General features: G+C 40.9%; 1 protein-coding gene across 5 annotated transcripts in view; it reads right to left on the bottom strand.

The window, feature by feature from the left end:
- Nucleotides 1-943: 943 nt before the first annotated feature.
- Nucleotides 944-20,911, bottom strand: part of JPH1 (junctophilin 1) — a 98,800-nt gene continuing 78,832 nt past the window's right edge. Inside the window, exons 5-6 of one of the 5 annotated variants that reach the window (XM_084786774.1) lie at nt 15,759-15,854; nt 944-1,030 (exon numbers count right to left, since the gene is read on the bottom strand). In XM_084786774.1, the coding sequence (XP_084642900.1) occupies nt 15,774-15,854 (81 nt within the window). In that variant the 3' untranslated portion in view covers nt 944-1,030; nt 15,759-15,773. Of the gene's footprint in view, nt 1,031-13,153; nt 15,603-15,758; nt 15,855-20,911 lie in introns of those variants that run through there. The other 4 variants (XM_084786770.1, XM_084786772.1, XM_084786773.1 and 1 more) reach the window with 4 other exon arrangements.

Raw genomic sequence — 20,911 nt, 5'->3', positions numbered from 1 at the left:
TTGAAAGCTTTAACGCTGGGCTCTGGTAAGTTCTGGTACTAGCATGATTGGAACAGATAAAAAGCTGATAAAGAAACCAGTTTGGGTGCGTCAGAGATTACTCCTTACCCCTCCCCCTACCCCCCAACTAACAAGTTAAGCTAGGTTAGGAGCAATGGAGATGAAAAAGGGGGGGCATGAGTGATGTCAGAGGCAGAATGTATGGAAGGAACAGTGGTTTCTGCCTGGAGGCTTAGTGACTGGTAATGCTGTTAACTTGGGAAGCCAGTTCTCACAAACCCTATGAGATAGGCTTCAAAAATAGCATCTGGTTTCAAATTCTAGCTGTGTTACTTAGTACGGCCTGTGTAGGTGCCACTGGGTATGTGAGCCACTCTATGCCGTCTGACTTGTTGTGTTTTAATTAGTAAAATCTGGATTGGTGATGGCTCTTTCAAAAGTTATTTGTTACCATGAATAAGTGAAATGGTCAATCATCACAGAACATTTACACATCATAGGCCAGTGAAAGCAGTATTTGAGAAATGGTATTGACTGCCCAGGGCTGCCTACAACCATTTCTGTGGTGGTAGCAGTAGCTGGGCCTGCAGAGGATGGGACATTTCTAGTTAGGCCATGAAGGGGGTTGGGGTTGGGGCTCACATTGGTGTGGTGTTGATATTTACGGTCTCCTGGTCTTCTTTGTTTTGAAGAATAGCTCTTTGAAGAACAGGTAGAATTAGGCTATAAGCAGTTCAAACTATTTTTTCAGTTAGGTACAAATGACAAGCATGAATATGACTGATAATCCTTGTTTTTCCTTTCTATTTTAATAACAGCCAAAATTTGCAAGGCGGGTGGCGGGGGGGGGGTGAATTTAGACTGCAGTGGCTTTTTATTTACTTAGCATACAAAGTTGAACACTAGTAGTAAAAGATCCAGGTTTTTTCCAACTTTCTGCTTCTCCAGTCATCTTGGGTTTTGGTCTTATACTTGTTGCCTCTGTAGCTTCTTGGTTGCAAGCTCACTGCCATAGCATAATGTGTCACATCTACATTCAAGATGGGAGGGAGAGGGCGGAGGAGAAGAAGAAAGAGAGGGAGAAACAGAGTAAATGATCAGGAAGGAATATGAGAATGGTTTAGCACCAATGGGTTCTCTGATAGCCTTCTTTCTTTCATCCAAGAAACAAAACATTTTCCAGAAGACCCAACTGAGTTGGCCAGAATTAGATTTCGCTCTTGGATTAAACACCCGGGAAGACAAGTTATCTGCAAAGAGGACCAGGGCTACCTGGTGATGGCTTGCTACCGCGCAGAGGTATTTTTAAGCAGCTGAGATTCTAGCAGCCTTCCAGTGCTTTCCCTGTAGATTGGTAGACTTCAAGCACACGAAGGGTGTGGTTGTTTTCTAGGGAATAAGAACGGCCATTAGAGGAGAAGATGTTTGGCCCCTTTGTTTCTCATGACCTGAAGGAACTTGGATTCTCTTTCCCCACCTTCTTCCTCTATCTTTTTCTTTTTCCTTTGGGTTAAACTGTTGCTCCCATCAGCAGAAGGCTCCTCTGCATGGAAAGATGAGACTACAGGAAGGAGATCATTACCCAGTCCACCCGGAGCAGGAAGGGGATGGCTGTGAGGACTAACAGATGCTCCTTTGATGCCTATGTTCTTCCTTGTCAAGAAAAACTTTGTGGAACCTTCACAATTCAGCGGGAGCTAGACATTCACAGCCATCCCCAGTAGTTTCCTATTCAAAGTCCTTGGTATAAAATGGATTAGAAAAATCATGCACTTTTAATTAGTGACATCAGCCAGTGATTAAAATAGGTTATTATTATATCAATATTATCAACACCAACCATTTCTATAATAATAACAGCTATAGGAAATACTATAGATTTTTATTTTTTAAAGAAAACCAATAAGGCTGCCCATGGTGGCAGATGCCTTTAATCACAGCACTTCAGAGGCATCAATGCAGAGCTCTGTAAGTTTGAGTCTAGCTTAGTCTACACAGTAAGTTCTACAATAGCAAGGGCTACAAAGTGAGACCCTGTCTCAGACAAACAAAACAAACAAACAATAATCAAAACACAGAAAGAAAGGTAATAAAAATAAGCTCAAAGAATCCACTGGAGATAGATGGTGGTGACAGCTGGGAACAACATATGAACAGTCAGTGGCACAGAACTGCCCCTTGAAAAGGGTTAAAACTGAGATTATGCATGTGTCGCCATAATAATGAGCACAAAACTTCTAAGGGACCTGCTTCAAGGAGTGGGAAGAATAATATGTAAGAGGAGGAACAAATAAGAGCATGTTAAGTACATGTTTCCATGCTACCCTCAGTACACGTCTGGATCCCTTGGACAGTGGGACTTGTATATCCAGTGACATTCCATCTAGTTGGCACGTCTCTCAGACACCTCAGGTCTATGTCAAAAGCTGACTTCAATGTCCTCGGTTCACTGGAGGACACCTGCTCCTCCCCTCCTACTCCCCATAGTTAAGGCACCAGCCAGTCCAGCTGCTCAAGCCAGAGACCCAGATGCCGTTCCTGTGAATCTTTCTTTTCCCTTACTCTCCACACCAAATCAGTCATCACTCTTATTGAATTCTCTCCTATGTCACTTTAGTCTGCCTATTTCTCTTCACCCTACCATTGCCACTGTGAGGTAAATAAGAAATCAAGATCGTTCACCTTTGAAAGAAACTCCCAGCATTCATTATGCCAGCTAACCGTCTTAACGTAATGTCTTCTCAGGGTGCTGAGGAATCACTGTTGCAGCCACAACGGATAGTCTGCTAGCCCCCTTAGATATAGGAACAGGTTGTTTATCAAACCAGTTGTACAGAAGATTTTAGCCTCAAGCTTGGAAAAGTGGAAACAAATGATAACTCTTTAGTACTTTAAATCTCAAGATGTCTTTCTCTTCCCTAAGTCAACACTCCCTTCTCCATGTAGCACTGATGATGAAAGACAACTAGAGAGTGAAGTCCTCAAATTATGTTACAGAAAATGGCTATTTTGCCATAGCCTGAGTCTCCGGGAGCAGCATTGTTTTATGAATGCATTCATCAGTTAATTAACGTGCCATGTGTGGCATTGTCTGCGACAACGAGGCATATGGGACAAAGTCTCTGCCTGTTAGAAATGCAGCTTTGGGTAGAGACAGGAAACCAGATGACTGCTTCATGGAGTTGAGGGCCAACAGGTTGAAGTGGTCGGAGTGCCTGAGGAAGGGATTCTCCCCAGCTTGGAGTGGACCAAGGAAAACTTTCTGGTGCTGTTAAGCAGAGATGTGAGTTCCAAGTCTAGCTCTCTTCAGAGCCTTTTCTTTTCGGCTAAGAATATAACCAAGTCTCTGAGGGCCATTGAAGACAAGCTAGTATAGTTTTACAACCAAGCTTACGTGGTTAGGGGAAAAGATCATTTTAGATCATGATAAAGAAGTTAAGCTATTAGAGTTGAGATAGAATAGATATTGAATCTCATTTGGAAATGTAGACCCAACAAGACAGGAAAGACACTTACTTCAAACTGGACGAATGCAGATGGCCAATTCACTATGAATGTAACATGTGTAGAACTCATTATTCTCATGATTGTCACATGGTTCTCCCTGCTGTATGTAGTTTGTTTTATACATGTGTAATAAAATAAAAGTATAAAAAATACAAAAAGAAAAAAGAAAAAAAGAGTATAACCAATATGTCAGGCACCAGATTTTAATAGTCTCCTTTGCATTTCTGTGACCACTCCTCAGAATGAGCATCTTTTCATGTTTATTGACCATATGCACTTGCTTTTCAATAAGTCAGCCCATATCATCAGACTGTGGGGGAAAAAATTCTCAGGACTGAGAGAGAATGCTCTGACGCAGATCGGGAACTTGTCTTTGCTCTTTGAAGGACTGACTTCCTAAGTCCTACACAAATCTGTGGACAAAAATAAGGGCCAGGATGTTTTCTCAAAAGCAGACTTGCTTCCTGTCAGTGTCTGCCTTTCTCTGGCCATGTAGCTTCCTCTTCTACACTGGCGGTCACGGAGGGAGGTCAGCAGGATATGATGGAATTTGTACATGCAGACACCATAGTTGTCATTAATGATGTTTTGTTTTGTTTCCTTTAAAGCCAGCCAAAAGCAAGGGAGAAAATCTACACAGATGGACAGAGGGAGTGGAATGTAGGCGGGGGAATGTGAGAACTGTCTGATAAAAGCAAAGATCTGAGTGTACAAATCTTTAAAGGATGATGTCCAACATCCTATCTGGTTTGAGAGAAATGTCTATAGAAAAACTACTACATATATTTGAGAATGACTTATTCATGTACCAACAGAATATGCACCACTGTCAACCTCAGATATCAATGTCACATTGCAGCAACACCAAGGACTGTGCTTTGCATTTTAACTACTTGGTAGCCAGAAAACAGAATACAAGCTGCATGAAACAAAGAGTAAAGTGCACCCAGGATATGAAACTTGGGTAATTCCCTAGGAGTCTTGGGACTGTAACTTAGCAACTGTGTTTCATAAAGCAGTCCTGCTTAACTTCTGGGCCTTGGTGTTCTTATATGAAAGCAGGAAAAAAATTATTAGCTCATTAGATTATGATAAGCATTAAATAATGTTGCTGCATATATCTACTTTTCAGTCTTCTTTCCTTACTGTATTATTTATGCAGCCACGCAGAGGTCCAGGAATGTAGATCTCATTGATACCTGGCACCAAGTGGGTTGCAGCCCCTTCGCCAAACCTCTAAATCAAAAAATATTTACATCAAGATTCATAACAGTAGCAAAATTAGAGTGATGAAGTAGTACTAGAAATAAGTTTATGGTTGGGAGGAGTCACCACAACACAAGGGACTGTGTTACAGGCTCACAGTGTTAGGAAGGTTGAGAACCACTGTGCAAGAGCATTCTCATCGCCTAGGGGACTGTTAGAAATGAAAAACTCTAAGCCAGGTTTGGTGGTTGGCTAATGGCGGCTACTCTGAAGATTGAGGTAGGAGGACTGCAAATTCCAGCCTGCCCTGGCGACAGGGTGAGTCCAGGACCATTCAAGCAATATAATGAGGTTCTGCCTCAAAAGAGAAGGCAGGGAGACAGCTCACAGTAGCATACTTGCTGAGAATGTGTGAGGCCCTGGGTTCAATTCCTAGTACTGCTATAAAACCAATCCAAAACCAAAGAAAAGGTCCGAAAAGTTCTCAGACTTGCTCTTTAGAAACTGTACCAGTAAAGGGTGCAATAAAGAACTCCACCTCCAGGCAGTTCCAACACTTATTAACATTTGAAAATCACTTGAGAGTGTTTTTTCACGCTTGTCTCCAATGTAATATGAAATATGGTGAAAGGGGGAAAAAGGGTCTCTGTGTTTTAATGACCTAAAAGTTATTTACAGTTTCAGTAGATTTTCTTCTGTCAGGTTTTCTTTAAAACAATGAGACAAATTTGAAGCAAATTGCTTCCCGTTATTTATCAAAGACAAGCACAAGGATGCGGTTTACCCTGGGCTGGAGACAAACTCTCTGGTTGTCTACACGGAGATGTGGCATGTATGGCTTTTTAGCCATTTTCTGTTCCTTATATACTTGATGGTGGAAGTTATAAATGAATGGCTGCCACCCTACACAGCACTAAATGATCTGACATCGTATTTGTCCATGCTATTTCTGATCAAATAGATTCTAATTTTATTTAAAGCCACAACCATTTGCTCGTGTTCATAAATACAGCAATTAAGTATAGTAAGTAGGCTGATTAATGCATTGCTGCATATCAATGTTCATACCGAGGCCCCATGTCCCAGTTGATTGTCATAGCCAAGCATCTCCAGCAGGCAGACCTTGGTCAAGCCCTTTCCTCACATCCCGTAACTGTGCGACAGACATTAATAAGTAGGTGTGTTCAGTCAGATGAGTCTTCAGCATTATTGAACAGTCCTCTCATGGGAGATGCATCAATAAGCACAGGTATACCTTCCGATGACCATCCATTGCTTTGCATTTTGTCTGCCACTTGCTTTTGAGAAGAAACCCATTTATTTGTATCAACTACATGGATTCCGTATGCAGAGGGCATTCCTTTGGGGTGGATCTGATACTTATTGACCACTGGCTGGTAGAATTGCATGAATTACAAACATACTAAATACTTAATGGCAAAAATTTACTAAAACAAAAAGATATTTGTTAAAATGAGACTATCAACATACATACATACATACATACAAACATACATACATACATACAAACATACATACATACATAATACATACATATTTTCCCTCTGTGCCAAGAATTTGATTACAAAAAGCCCATTCAGGTTCCAATTTCACAGATTCTAAAATAATTCTCATAATGGACACAAGCTTGGTGGGACCTTGGTATGTTATGAAAAGACCTGGATGGAAGGAAATGCTTAGCATCTGAGAAAAAAAGGATACTAACAAGTCTGAACTCATGACCTGCCTTTCCTGCTCCCTCCTTTCCTCCTTTCATCTCTCTCTCTCTCTGTGTGTGAGTGTGTGTGTGTGCACGTGTGTGTGCAGGTGTATATACCTATATGTGAGCACACGGAGGCCACAGGTCATCATTAGGTGGCTCTATTTTCTACACCGTATTTATTTATTTGTTTTGAGACAAACTCTCTTACTTAACCCAGAACTCTGCATTTTGGCAAGACTGGATGGCCAGTGAGCCCTATTCTCAGCTGGAGTTACAGATGTAAGTCTTCGGGTAGCTTTGTGCAGGTGGTAGGGATCTGAACTCAGGTCCTCAAGCTTTTGTGGCAAATACTTTACCCACTGAGTCATTTTCTTTAGCCAATTTCTTATACCTCTTTATTCCAAGTAATAGTCTCATTTATCTGACCTATTTGTCAAACCACATTGCTTGCAACTGGCCTGGGGAGACACATAAGGCACTACATGTCTTAGGAAAGATGCAGAGCTCAGGTTTTGCAGGTTTGTCTTGAGCACACAGCAGGGTTAACATTCCTGAAAAGTTAGGTGGTTTAGTTTTATAGTTAGGCTTAGTTGTTTAGGGATTAAGATGGTCTTAGGTCTAGATAGATGTTTTATGTTGATAGAGATGAGATATGATGGATATTGAGTTACATTCAGAAGTTGAGACACATCAAGATAGGAAAGATGTTTTCTTCAAGGCTGACAAATACAAACAGCCAAAACACTAAGAATGTAACATTTATATAATTCTTGACTGTTTTATGGTTCTTCTTGCTGTAGGTAGTCTATTGTATATATGTGTAATAATATAAATGTGTATGTAAAAAGTAAAAAAAATATTAATGATAAAAAAGGAAAGGTTGGGAAATTGATCTTTATAGACAGCAATAAAAATGGGATGTTTTGCTAGAAAAAAAAAGTTGAGAGGAGTGTCAAGAAGGTTGGACAGAGTGCTTCCTAGGAGACAGGTATTCTTTAGATTGTCACCATAAAATAGGTGAACTGTTAATAGTTTGGGCAAACTAGTAGAAACTCCAATGTAGGGTACAATGGACCAGATTATCACAAAATAGGGGAAGATATTTCATTGCACAGAAATTTTAACATAAGAAAGTCAAAACACAAAGAAAACACTGAGGAAGGCACAGTGCACATTAGGAATGAAAGATTATGCTAAATCCTTTACACCATGTGCATCACCACAACTCAAATTGTCTTAGTACTTTTCTGTGACTGTGCCTTAACACCGTAGTCAAGACAACTTATATAATTTTTTTGAGACAGTTTCAGAGCGTTAGAGTCCACCACCATCATGGTTGGTAATAGGCAGACATGAACTGAGGCGGTAGCCATCTTGATCCACAAATGTGTTGCAAAGAGACAAAGAGACAGAGAGACAGAGAGACAGAGAGACAGAGAGACAGACAGACAGACAGACACACACACACACACACACACACACACACACACACACAGGGGGGGGGAGAATATATATGTATGGGTTTCTGCAACCTCAAAGTCCACCCCTAGTGATATACCGTCTTTTCTAACAAAAGCCACACCTCCTAATCCTTCCCAAATAGTTCCACTAACTGGGGAAAAAGTATTCAAATATGAGTCTTCAGGTGTTATTCTCATTTAAACCACCACATTCTTCTCCTTGGCCTCCATAGGCTTGTGGCCATATCATAATGGAAAATGTTCTCAGGGTAACTTAAATGGTATGTGTGTATGTTTTTCTGTGACTAAAGCATTTTATTAAATTAAGTGTGTAATGTGAAAAACACAAAATTTAAAAGCAAAGTTATAAACATTTTCAATAAAAAGTACAGAATTGACAGCAAAAACACATTTTTTATAGTACAAATGAAAGCATTTTGTTTTGATATACTGTCTAAAAAGCTTATAGTCTGTTTTTCAACTGGTAGCTGCAATGTGGCACTTTAGTGAGACATTTCAGGGTTAACTCAACAAGAACAGGTTCATCATCTGACCACTGAAGTCAACCACTCCAAGTTGAGGACACGATGAATAAACTCTGTCATCATCTAACCGAGGTGAGGCAGGTTTTAGGACACAGGTGTGTTCTAGCCTTGTTATGTGTATGCTTTTATATAATTGATAGATTTTAATGTTTCTAACCTCTAGAAAATTTATTTGATCCAATCATTTGATGTAAAGCTGATTTTACTTATTTAAAAGAAAATATTTTGAGATATGACCTTGCTACTGTAGCTCAGGCTGGCTCTTGGCTTTCTATTATCCTATTTTAGCTGTCTGGGTGCTGAGATTATAGGATGGATACAAAGATGCTCTTAAAATTCCATTGGTAATGAAAAAAAAAAAAGAGATAGCACCTTCAACAAATGGTGCTGGTCTAGCTGGATGTCTACATGTAGAAAAATGCAAATAGATTCATATCTATCACCCTGCAGAACTCAAGTCCAAGTGGATTAAAGACTTCAACATAAAATGAGACACACTAAATCTATTAGAAGAAAAAGTGGGGAAGATTCTTGAATTTATTGGCACAGGAGACAATTTCCTGAACAGAACACCAATAGCTCAGGTTCTAAGATTAACAATTAATAAATGGGACCTTATGAAACTAAAAGGATACTGTAAGGCAGAGGATACTCTCAATAGAGCAAAACAATAGCCTACAGACTGGGAAAAGAGCTACATCAACCATATATCTGACAGAGGGCTAATATCCAAAATATATAAAGAATTCAAGAAATTACATACCAACAAACCAAATAATACAATTGAAAAAATGGGTACAGAGCTAAACAGAATTGTCAAGAATCTCAAATGGCTGAGAAACATTTAAATAAATGCTCAACATCCTTAGTCATTAGGGAAATGCAAATCAAAACAACTCTGAGATTCCATCTTGCACCCATCAGAATGGCTAAGATAAAAAACTCAAGTGACAGCACATGCTGGTAAAGATGGAAAGAAAGGATAATACTCTTCCATTGCTGGTGGGAGTGCAAACTTGTACAACCATTTTGGAAATCAATCTGGCACTTTCTCAGAAAATTGGGAATAGTGCTACCTCAAGACTAACCCATACCACTCCTGGGCATATACATGAAAGATGCTCCACCATACAACAAAGACATTCGCTCCACTATGTTCATAGCAGCTTTATTTGTAATAGCCAGAAACTGGAACCAATCCAGATGTCCCTCAACAGAAGAATAGATAAAGAAACTGTGAAAGATTTACACAATGGAGTACTACTCAGTTATTAAAAACAAGGAGATTTTGAAACTTGCAGGCAAATGGATGGAACTAGAAACGATCGTACTGAGTGAGGTAAAACTCAGACCAGAAAGACACACATGGTATGTATTCACCTATAAGTAGATATTAGCCATATAATACAGGATAACCACACTACAATCCACAGACCCAAAGAAGCTAAATAACAAGGAGGACTCTAGGGAGGATGCTTACTTCTCATTCAGAAGAGCAAACAGAAAAGATGCTCAAAGTGGTTGAAGAGAGGGAACAGAACGGGAGCCTACCATAGATGTCCTCTGAAAGACTCCACCCATCAGGGGATTGAAACAATGCTGAGACTCACAGGCAAACTTTGGGCAGAGAGCATGGAGTCTTATGGCAGGAGCTCTGCAAGGAGAATACAACATATCTGGGCACAGGGGTCCTGGAGGGACTGATGCACCAAGGACCATGCATAGCGAGGACCTAGATGCCCTGCTCAGATGTAGTCAATATGCAGCTAAGTCTCCATGTGGGTCCCACAATATGAGCAACAGGGGCTGTCTCTGACGTGGACTCTGTTGCCTGCTTATTGATCACTTTCCTTGGCCAGGCAGCCTTGCCAGGCCACAGAGGAAGAGGATATAGGCAATCCCGATGAGACTTGATAGGCTGAGGTCAGATGCTAGGGGAGGAGGGCTTCCGCTTTCTGAGAACTAGGGGAGGGGGAGAGGGGAGAGAGGGATGGAGGGAGGGACAGGGAAGATATGAGGGAGGGGCTACAATGGGGATATAAATAATTTAAAAAATAAATTTAAAAATAAAAAATGCAATTGGTAGTTATTTTGTCTTGGCCTTTTATCAACTTTAGTAGCAGCTATTTGCCCATTAGGCATTTGCTGTGCTAGTTAGCTTCAGTTATCCAAAACCCATAGAAAATGCGAAATTAGATGACCTTTGGCCTCTCTTCCCATTGTGTTTGCCTTTACTGCACAGGATGGTGAAATCTGTGTTGGATTATTTCCTTCCTACTATGTGCCACAAATAACAAGGATGTAACATATACAGTTCTGAAATAGGACTTCATTGCTTTTCCTGGAGAAAACATGAGTTTTATTGAATGTTCAATATTCTTCAGTTTTTACTAACAAGTTTGACTGAGACAGGCCCTGTGGAAATCAGCATAGCAGCTCCTCTGGAAGATAGAAATTGATATGTCTTGGGATCCAGCTATACCATTCTTGGGGATGTGCCCAAGGGATGTTTTATCCTGCCACAGGGACGCTTCATCCTACCACAGGGACACTTGTTCTACCATGTTCATTGCTGCTCTATTTATGATGACCAAAGATTGGGAAAGTCACTGATGTCCCTCAAGTGGAGAATGGACAAAGAGAATGTGAAACATTTATAGAATGGAGTATTGCTCAGCCATTAAAAAAGTGACACCGTAAGATTTGCAGGCAAATGGATGAATGAGAAAGAAATCATCTTGAGTTAGGTATCCTAGACCCAGAGAGACAAATATTATATGTATTTGTTTATATGTGGATATTAGCTGTTAAGTCAATGATAACCAAACTATAATCTATACAACCACGGAGTGTAGGTATAAAGTAAAGGACTAGAGTGTACAGATAGATCTTGTTAGGAAAGGGAATAGACTCATGGATGGATGGGTGGGAATTTGGAACAGGGAAATCAAGTGGAGAGGGGAGAGGGAGTTACGGAAGGGAATATAGGTAGACACAGCTAAAATTTATGGGCATTGAGGAGGTAGTATGGAAGCCCAATACAGTAGAAACTTCCTAAAATTTGCACATATAAGATGATCTAAATGAAATTACCAAATAATGGGGAGAGAGAGTGTGTCCCAACTTGCCATCTCTTGTCACCAAATAAAGCTACCAGTTATATGACTGGGTTACACTTAATTGAGTTGGTCAAAGAATCCCATGGGAACTCCCAAACAACCTACAATGGTGCCAAGACTTTAAGTTGCTCTTCACAACTGGCAGTTAAGTCCTCATTGCTGAACACAACACCCACACAACTCACTGAACATGGGGAAGTTGAGCTGGCATCCACATAGAGCCTTCAATTCTGTGTCCTAGAGTCTGTGCTACAGGAGCATACTCTGCACACTACCAAAAGATAGACCACTAAGACAGCCACAGACCCTTTGATGTACAATGGAGTCCTGCATGCATGATATGTTATTGCAATGGTGGCATAAAGACACTGGGAATAACCAACCAGTTCACTCCTTGGACATGGAACCCACACCCAACACTGCTTGGGTGACCAAGAACCACAGACTAGACAGCCTGAGGACCTCGGGTGATTCCAGATACTACTTGTCTAAAACAAAAGAACAAACCAAAAACAAAACCAAAAGCAATCCAAAAAACAAAACCCCCTAGTGACATAAGGGATTCCTAATGATATTCTTCTGTATGCATAGATCAGTTCCTCACTCAGCCACTATCAAAGATGCTTCTTCCTGCAGCAGATGGGAACAGATACAAGAGACCCACAGGCAGATGTGCAGAGAGTGAGAGACATTGGAACACTCGGTTCTAGATGGGATGTCTCCATCAAATTCCTTCCTTCAGAGTTCAGGGAACCCTGAGGAAGAGGAAGTAGAAAGAGTGTAAGAACCAGAGGGCATGGAGGACACCAAGAAAACAAGGCGTCTAAAACAACCGGGCACAGCTCATATGAACTCAAGAGATTGAAACAACAGGTACAGAGGCTGCGCCAGGTCCTCTGGGTATATAGTATGGCTCCCATTTAGTGTTTGTTTGTTTTTTAATAAAGATTTTATTTATTTATTTTATGTATATGAGTGGTCTATTTGCATGTACACCTGCAGGCCAGAAGGGAGCATCAGATCACATTATAGATGGTTGTGAGCCACCATGCGGTTGCTGGGAATTGAATTCAGGATCTCTGGAAGAGCAGTCAGTGCTCTTCGCCACTGAGCCATCTCTCCAGGCCCAGTTCAGTGTTTTTATGGGACGTCTAAGTGTGCTATTGTCTGGGTCTCTGATTTTTGTGCCTTCTCTTGTGTTCTTCCCCGTCGTTGGCTTGTCCTGTTTTGTTTTATCTTAGATTATCTCTCAGAAACCTGTTCTTTTCTAATAAGAGTCAGAAAGGAAGTGGAACGAGAAGTGCAGGGAAGGGAACCCATATTATGTGAGAAAAGAATCTATTTTCAATAAGAGGGAAAAAAGAAAAAAGAAAAAGAAGAGGTCCCAGTACAAAAGACAAGTAGACAGAGTGGAGCAGTGTGCCTACCTTCTGCCCCACAGCTGTGTTGGACTTTCTTGTCTATTGCTAATTTTTTAAGCACATATCTTTTGTAATTTTTAATTAAAATATTTTTATTTATGTGCATATGTGTGCAAACACACACAATCCATGGTATACATGGGGAGGTCAGAGGAAAACTTTCAGAATTCTGTTCTTGTCTTCTGTTACGTGGGTCCTTGGGATTGAACTCAGGTCATTATGCTTGGCAGCAAGCACCTTACGCTCCTAGGTCATTTTGTCAGCCAACGTCTCTTTTAACACAATCAGTATTAACGTTCTGCACACTTCAGACAATAATTTACTCACAAAGGAAAGACACTTCCAACTTTATTAATAACCAACTTTTTTTTTTATTAGAGCAGTTACAGTTGTGGAAACTGTACATTTTACATTTTGGTTTCAAGGATTATAAATTAAGGAACTCACTGTTAGAGAGTTCTTTTTCACAGCAAGAAACTTTAAATAAACAAAGTCATGTTTTATTAAGTACATTGGCAGACTTCATGTGCTGTCCAAAATGTAGAGTACAGTATAACAACCCGTTAGAAAGAGCCTTCATGGAAAATACAGCTGTGCACGTTTTAGAAAAATACCCACAATTTGAGCTTTGTTTTAAAAAAGCTTATAAATCATATATATATTTATAAATGGAGCGAACATGCTCACTTTATAAACATCCTTTAGTTCTCTGTTGCCCATTATTTTCAAAGCATTACACATTTAAATAAACACTTGATAAGATTAAATATTCTATTTTCTTAAAAAAAAAAAACAAACCAACCTTCCCAGCATATGGAGCTACAAGGGTAGGAAGGGGCAGGGAGAATGTGGAGACCAACACAGGGATTTCATTTGTTTTTGAGTAAAAATAGACTTCCTAAATTCAAAAATTAAAGCAAAATGTAAAAAAGAAATATACAAGTTGTAATTTTATTTTCATTTGCTCTCTTTCTGCCTTTTTCTTTAATCCATACTGGTTACACCCAGGAGTCTCAACTACCCTGTGGGTGACCCATACCTGTGCTGAACACGGGAGTTGCACACACTGTGTCTTCTTCACTGACAAGGCAGCTAGGGTGAGAGACTTGGCTGACACCATGACACTGCGGCTAATATTTAGGAAAAGTGCCTCCTCCACAAGGTAATGTCTTTAAGAGACTCAGACATACCTTTCCTACCCTGATTCCTTTTTAAATAATTGTGTTTTTTTTTTAAATAAAGATCATATAGTTTCTCTAGGTAAGCATGCTTCTGAGTAAATTATATAACAGAAAAAAAAATCAACATCAAAACAATACAGGATAGCAAAAGACAAATATTTCAAATAAAACCATCTAAGTCTTTAAAATTAAAAATAAAACTACAGAACAACACTGAAGGCAGAGAGTTGAGGAGCAGTGACCTAAGGAAGCTTTCCCGTCTACCTGAACGCATTCAACCAGAATTTCATGGTGGGGTGGGGGTGGAGAAAGAGAAGAGCAGCTATTAATAGCATCTTGCTTAACTTTCATGGGAATTAACACAGCCACTGACAAGATTTTATTTGGTTGTAACGTACGTCAGCAATGAAACCGAACCCTTAACCACTGATTACTGCAATCCATGCAACATTTTGACTATACTTCTTAGTACTCTGCTGTCTTTCAGCTTTTAGAATTTAGTACCTCCTGAGGGCATCAACAATTCACCCCAGTGATGTTAAAAATATTTACTATTAAATTATTTCTTTGGAAGGTATAATACCTTCAGATCACTATATTTTAAAGATAAATAACCTTTTATTGGTTTAGAAAGAATAAACAACATGAAAACAATGTATTGCTATTAAAATAAACACTATTTTTTTTAAAGTAGTCTTTTGTTGTTGCTTTTCCTTGAGATGCAACCTGTGTGTTTTTGTCCATCCAGGACTGCCGATGGAAGATGACTACACATCATATTTAAATAAATGGCAAAAAAAAAAAAAAATGAGCAGAGTCGTGCACAAGCAAACGAAACGTCCTCTCCCAGAACATTCCAGGAGATGGTAAAGCAGCAGGCCATGGCAGAAGACTGCTGAGTGATGCTGCCACCTGCTTCTTCTAATGAGATAGGAGTGAATGTTGGAGCCACGCCCACAGCAACACAATCCTCAGACCACATTCCTCTGGCAGTCTTCTCTCCCCAGCTCCCTACTAAAAACGTCAGATGGTAAAATAGTAAGGCAGCTGTTGACTTCCATCAAAAAAAAAAAATTGCAGGTCCATACATTTCCAGTTTAGTCACACTCTGCTAGGACAGATGGAGCGGCCAACGCCAAGAACTTCGCTGGATGGGGCTGCTTCAGCAGATTTTAAAAAAGAATCATTATTAAGCTTTGCTCTCCAACATGGCTGTGTGCTTCAGCTCTCAGAGAACCCCAAAGACACAGGGCATTCCTGGGGGGGAGGGACCTCAAAGATCCTCTGGCTGAATTTTCCAAGTTTCATCTCTCTCGTGTTCCCATCCCAATTCCAAGCCTCCTCGCCTGTGTGTCTGAGTCTGACTGGGGTGTGCCGTTTAGAGGGCTGAGGACACCATGGCAGAATTGTGGGCTAAATCCACTAGTTGTCATGACTTCACTGAAGGGTCAAAACAGTTATAGCATTAAGTAACCATACTCTGTCACATCCAAAGTTAAAATGAAGGACGATGTCATTGTTAAAAAAAAATTATAAATAGGAATTGGAGAAGACAATGTTACTATAATTTTCATTAGAAATTAAGGCTGTGCTTACCTTTCCTAACTCCAATCAAGTGAGAAAGTGAACAAATAGAATGGCCAACCCAATATTCAACAGCATGACCAGGACAATCATGACGGAATTCGGGCCCTGAAATAGACACAGCACAGAGCAAGGACAATGTTAGCGTGGTCAGCATTGCCTGCTGGGCACACACCCATCTTCCAGAACCAAGAAGCAAAACCACGAACATACAAACCTGGCCACAGAAAGTAAGGCAGGAAAGACAGCAGTCCTTCCAAACTTTGTGAGCTAAAAACAGTAAGGCTACATTTAGATGGAGCCCAACTCCCACTTAAAATTAATCTAGATTTGTATTAAGTTAAAACACGTTTTCAAGCTGGTGTGGTAGTGCGCACCATTAATCTTAGCACTCTGGAGGCAGAGGCTGGCAGATGTCTGTGAGTTCGCAGTCAGCCTGGTCCACACTACACAGTGAGTTCATAATGAGATGTCATCTCAATTTTCTTTTTCTTTAATACTTTATTCGTCTCGGACAACGGGAAAGGCCACTGGAAAGGAGTTGGAAGGTAGTGGGACTCAGTTGACTTTAGGGTGTGAAAGAGTCAAGTCAGAAGAGAAGGGAAGGTCTTCACCAAGGTAGTTAGAAAAATAAACATAACATCAGAGGATTTTATTCCTTCAAGGAAAAATTCAGGAAACACTGAGAGCTGCTGTTGTTTTTATAGGCTCTTTTGTAGCCCAGATGGGCCTTGAACTCACTATGTAGAGGAGGAAGACCTTGACTTACGACCCCCAGGTTTCTACTTCCTACTTGCTGGGCTACAGGAAACATGCCTGGGGTATGTGGTGCTGAGCTTTGTGTACACTAGGGAAATACTCTACTGAGTGAGTTAGAGGCTCAGCCCTCAGTGAGGTTTTCTTAACTCTTGCTTTTTTTCTGGGCCTCTTTCTGGGTCCTACTCCTTCCTTTAAAGCTACAAATGGTAGGCTGAATACTTAAAGAAGTTTTTTTTTCTTCCAGGCCTCTTTATTTCTTGAATCACAACCAAACGACCATATAATTAAGTATATTTAACCAACAGTAGACCCCTCTTTTGACAAACTTCACTAGAATAAGTATCAGGTAACCCCCAAGGTCATCAAGCTTTTATTTGTTTAAATAAAGCATATATGACCCAGCTATTCAGGTCTGGCAGTGCCTGAAGAATCAGCCTTTATTAGAAGGACAGATCTTGGTTTATTTATTATTATTATTATTATTAAAATTGCACACAATTCTTAAATAACAGTGTTCCAGACTGCCTCTATGTTGAAGGTAAATGAATTGGCTCTTGAAAAGTCAATTTTTTGTATATGAGTGTTTTGCCTAAATGCTTGCACGTGTTTGTGGGGGTGGGGTCTCTGCATGCTCCACAGCCTGCGGAGTCCTGATCTGTGAAAGGCAAGAAGGCAGTTTAGTTCAACACCACTTGGTAGCCAGGGATGGCTCAAACTTCAAGAGTGAGACCTCAAGTAGTTTAATTTTAAGAATGTTTAAGCACATTTAAAGTTTCCTGCTGATAACTAACTCAATCTCGTGTGTACAACAAAACTGAAGACTTGATCACATCAAAGCTGTTCAGATAAATGACATCTCCCATAAAATATGGGTCTTATGGAGTAACTGAGAACAGGCTCAAGACAAGGGTTTGGGAGGGTCTAGTGTGGTCTCAGCCCCACGGATAGTGCCAGGGTCATCAGGCTATTAAGCATGTCTGCTTTCAGCCTTTTGGGCAGAAAACACCTCTCCCTTTAGAGACAACCCTTTGTGTTTAACATTCCTGACTCCTCAGTACTTCTCTGTGAACACAGGGACCTCCATGCCATCTCCATGAGGAGGAGGGGGGTGGCAGATTGCCTGGAGTTACAAGCAGTTGTGTGCCACCATGTGGGTGTTGGTAACTGAACCTAGGTCTTCTGTAGGAGCAGCAGGCGCTCTTAACCACTGAGCCACCTCTCCAGTCAAAATTAATTCTAAATTAACTGTACACAAAAGGAAGCAGTTACACCCTGAGTGCCAAATAAGTTTGTGTTGAAACAATGTTACAGGGATATCAATGGTGCCTTCTCTGGTGACAGGACTGAACAGTAAGGAAGTCTGATCAAGTGTTCATCTTCCAGGTTAGAGCTTAGCTGATGCCACCTATTACTGATTGAAGGTCATTGCTGCTGTGTATTCATGGGCCACAGCTCTCTGGTGGAGGTCACGGTGCCCTGTTCTTCCCCTGTCATAACACTTGTCACACTTTATTGCCATCTGTTGGTGCACTGTCACCTTCCCACCTAGACTCAGCTCTTGTGGTGTTCAGTTCATGCATGCAGCCAGAGTTGAAGGAGAACTCGCCACTTTGCTGCACGTCTCTAGGTGCTGGTGGTCTGATACTGAACAAAACAGGGGAACGCACTGCATTAAAGAACAAATGACTTGTTAGTAAAGTGGGGTGTGAGGGCCGGAAATGGGGCCTTTTGAGGGAAGGACTATGAGGAAGAGGCAACCCCTCCACTTCCTAAAGCCCCAAATATATGGAAGAAAAAACAGGGCTTAAGTGCCAGGCAGTAGACTAAGCACCTCTAAGTAGATTATCACCTTGCTTTTATTTATTCTTCGCATGAGATTATCAGTTCCATTCTAGAGGGCTTCAAGAGGATGTGTGTATTAGAATATTTACAAGCTACAATAATTACAAACCAGGGTTCTGCAGAGGGAGAATTGATTGTCAGTCTGTCCACCTGGGTGTTCTAAGCTCTTTTCTCAATCCTTGCTAAAAGCAATTTCTAATGAACTTCTGCAAGGCAATGTTTTTCATCTATACCTTTCAATTGTCCGAAAATTTTACAGATCTTCAACTAGGCGAGAACGGTGGTCCATGCCTGCAATCTACGCACTCTGAGAGGGCTGACCCAGGAGGAATGCCATTGGTTCAAGGCTAGGATAGGCTACAGAGCGAGGCTGGCTGCGATGAACAGTGAGTTCTAATCTATGCAACTTCTCAATGAGGGCAAACATTAGACATAGAAACTCTTAGAACATAAAATTATAAAAATGTTCCTTCAACATCCCATCTGAGCATAAAGAATATGAAAATGCTTTGGCTACTCTCTACTTGAATTAGACTTTGTTCTTAAGTGTAGACAATCTGGGATTGCTTCAGATTTTTTTTAGGCTAGTACATTTAATTCCTCTCCAGATAATGGGTATATGAAGGATGGAGAAATGTATATTGGGTTAGAAGGGACCTATTTGGAGTTCAGAGTCTGTGAGGACCCAAGACATGCAAAGTCACAGAGTGCCCCTGAAAACAGCATTAAAACATGGAGACAGGGCTGGGTGTGTGGCGTGGGCAAGGTCTCGGGACCAATCCCAGCAGAAAGAAAAAACAAATTCATGCTCCACTGGACTCTCTGACTCCCATTTCATAAGCCCTGGTGTGGTGCTGCAGGTTTACACCAACTCTTTTGAACTGATTAGTGTTCTGGGTTTCAAAGATTGTGATGGGTTGAATTTAATAGTTTACTATCTTTCTTCAAAGGTTTGTCCCATTCTCATTGTACTAATAATCTGGCACCAATGAATGGTGAATGAATGCTTTATCCATAATGACAAATACATGCATTTGTATTTCCTACTGAACACACACACATGTATGTATATTAATGTGTATGTATATGCTCTAATACACATGTATGTTCAGCCCACCAATGCAACTCCACATGCAAAGGTGTTTTTTAAAGAAGATTCAGGGAAAATGAGCACTGACCAGTGGTGGCAGGCTCTAGCAGCAGCCAGGTGAAAATGAAAACCTGGGATGCTATGGTTAAGTGGCAGGTACCAAGCTGTGACCTCGGTTTTCTTCAGACACCTTAGGCAGGCTTCTGGGTGAAAAAAGCTTCAAGGCAAAGTCCCATAAATACGACTGCGGTGGCCAGTGGTGGCTTAAAATAGCAAAACGAAGAGAAACTTAGCCCTGTTTGCCCAGACTGACTGGGACAGGTGTGAGAGGGAGCAGCAGTAGGGCAGACGCTAAGTACAGACCAGAAGAGACCTTGGGGGCAGTTAGAAAAAATCAAACAGAGGATGTCCAAACGTGAGAATATACACTGTTCAAGGTCACTCCTGGAGCGCTCTGATCTCCGCAGGGGCCTGCTCTCTCATGCTTGCTAAGCAATCAGTTTCTTCTATGTGTTAATCTGTGTTCCAGAAGATTTTCTTAGATACAGATCCAGGGTGAACATAAAGAAATGGAATCTATTGAACCATTTATGAACTATTTATGCTTTAACCAGTATGTCATTGATGATGACAATAACAATGCCCTGTATGCATTTACTCGACTCAGACTCAGCAATAAGAACGTAACAATTTCCCTAGCTGCTCACGAAAAGTGCTGGCTGATTTATTACAGCATCATCCTCCACATGCCTGTTCCTGTGTGGATGTTTCTATGGGTTTTTAAACTGTTTTGAACTTGCACAGGACTCTTAATTCCTCAGAACAGGAGGTGACACTCCACTGTTTCACTGGCCATTCACGTGTCACGTCCCTTCCAGTGGAGGGGGGCTGGCACTAGGAATGCCAGGCAGGTTCCCACTGCTATTAGGAGGCAGCGTTTTCTCACTGAAGGCCAAGTCAACCTGACTTTCAGGTCTGGATGGTGACTCATGGGGGCTGATGAGGGGGATGCAGGGCTGCTGAGGCATCATCATATATACTTGCAGCATGGGTTTTGATCAGTAAGCCTGAGCTGGAAGCTGCTTGGCTTACTTCAAGAAACGGCAGGTTCTACGCATTAGTAAAACCCACGCTTTTTCTACATACAGTGGTAATGTGTTTACTACAGTACGACTTCAGAGAAAGCTTTATAGGTAATGGCAATATTGTTTCCCCTGTCACAGACTGATGAGGGAGATACTGGGTACATACTTCCACTGTGGCATTTGGGAAATTCAATTCCCTATTGGTCAGGCAAAGATGTCATGCTCATGCAACGGTGTTGTTCAGATTTACTCATTAACCAGGCATATGGAAACTATATAATATATGAAGCCCTGTTCATCACAAATACTCCCGTTGAATGTCTGTTGAGAAGCGGTTCTTTCAGGCAACGAATCAGTAGTGGCGGAATTATAATAACAGATAATGAGGT

The sequence above is a fragment of the Acomys minous genome, assembly GCF_964271855.1.
Source record: "Acomys minous genome assembly, chromosome: 1".
Taxonomy (NCBI): domain Eukaryota; kingdom Metazoa; phylum Chordata; class Mammalia; order Rodentia; family Muridae; genus Acomys; species Acomys minous.
This window is presented reverse-complemented; position numbering and strand designations above follow the sequence as displayed.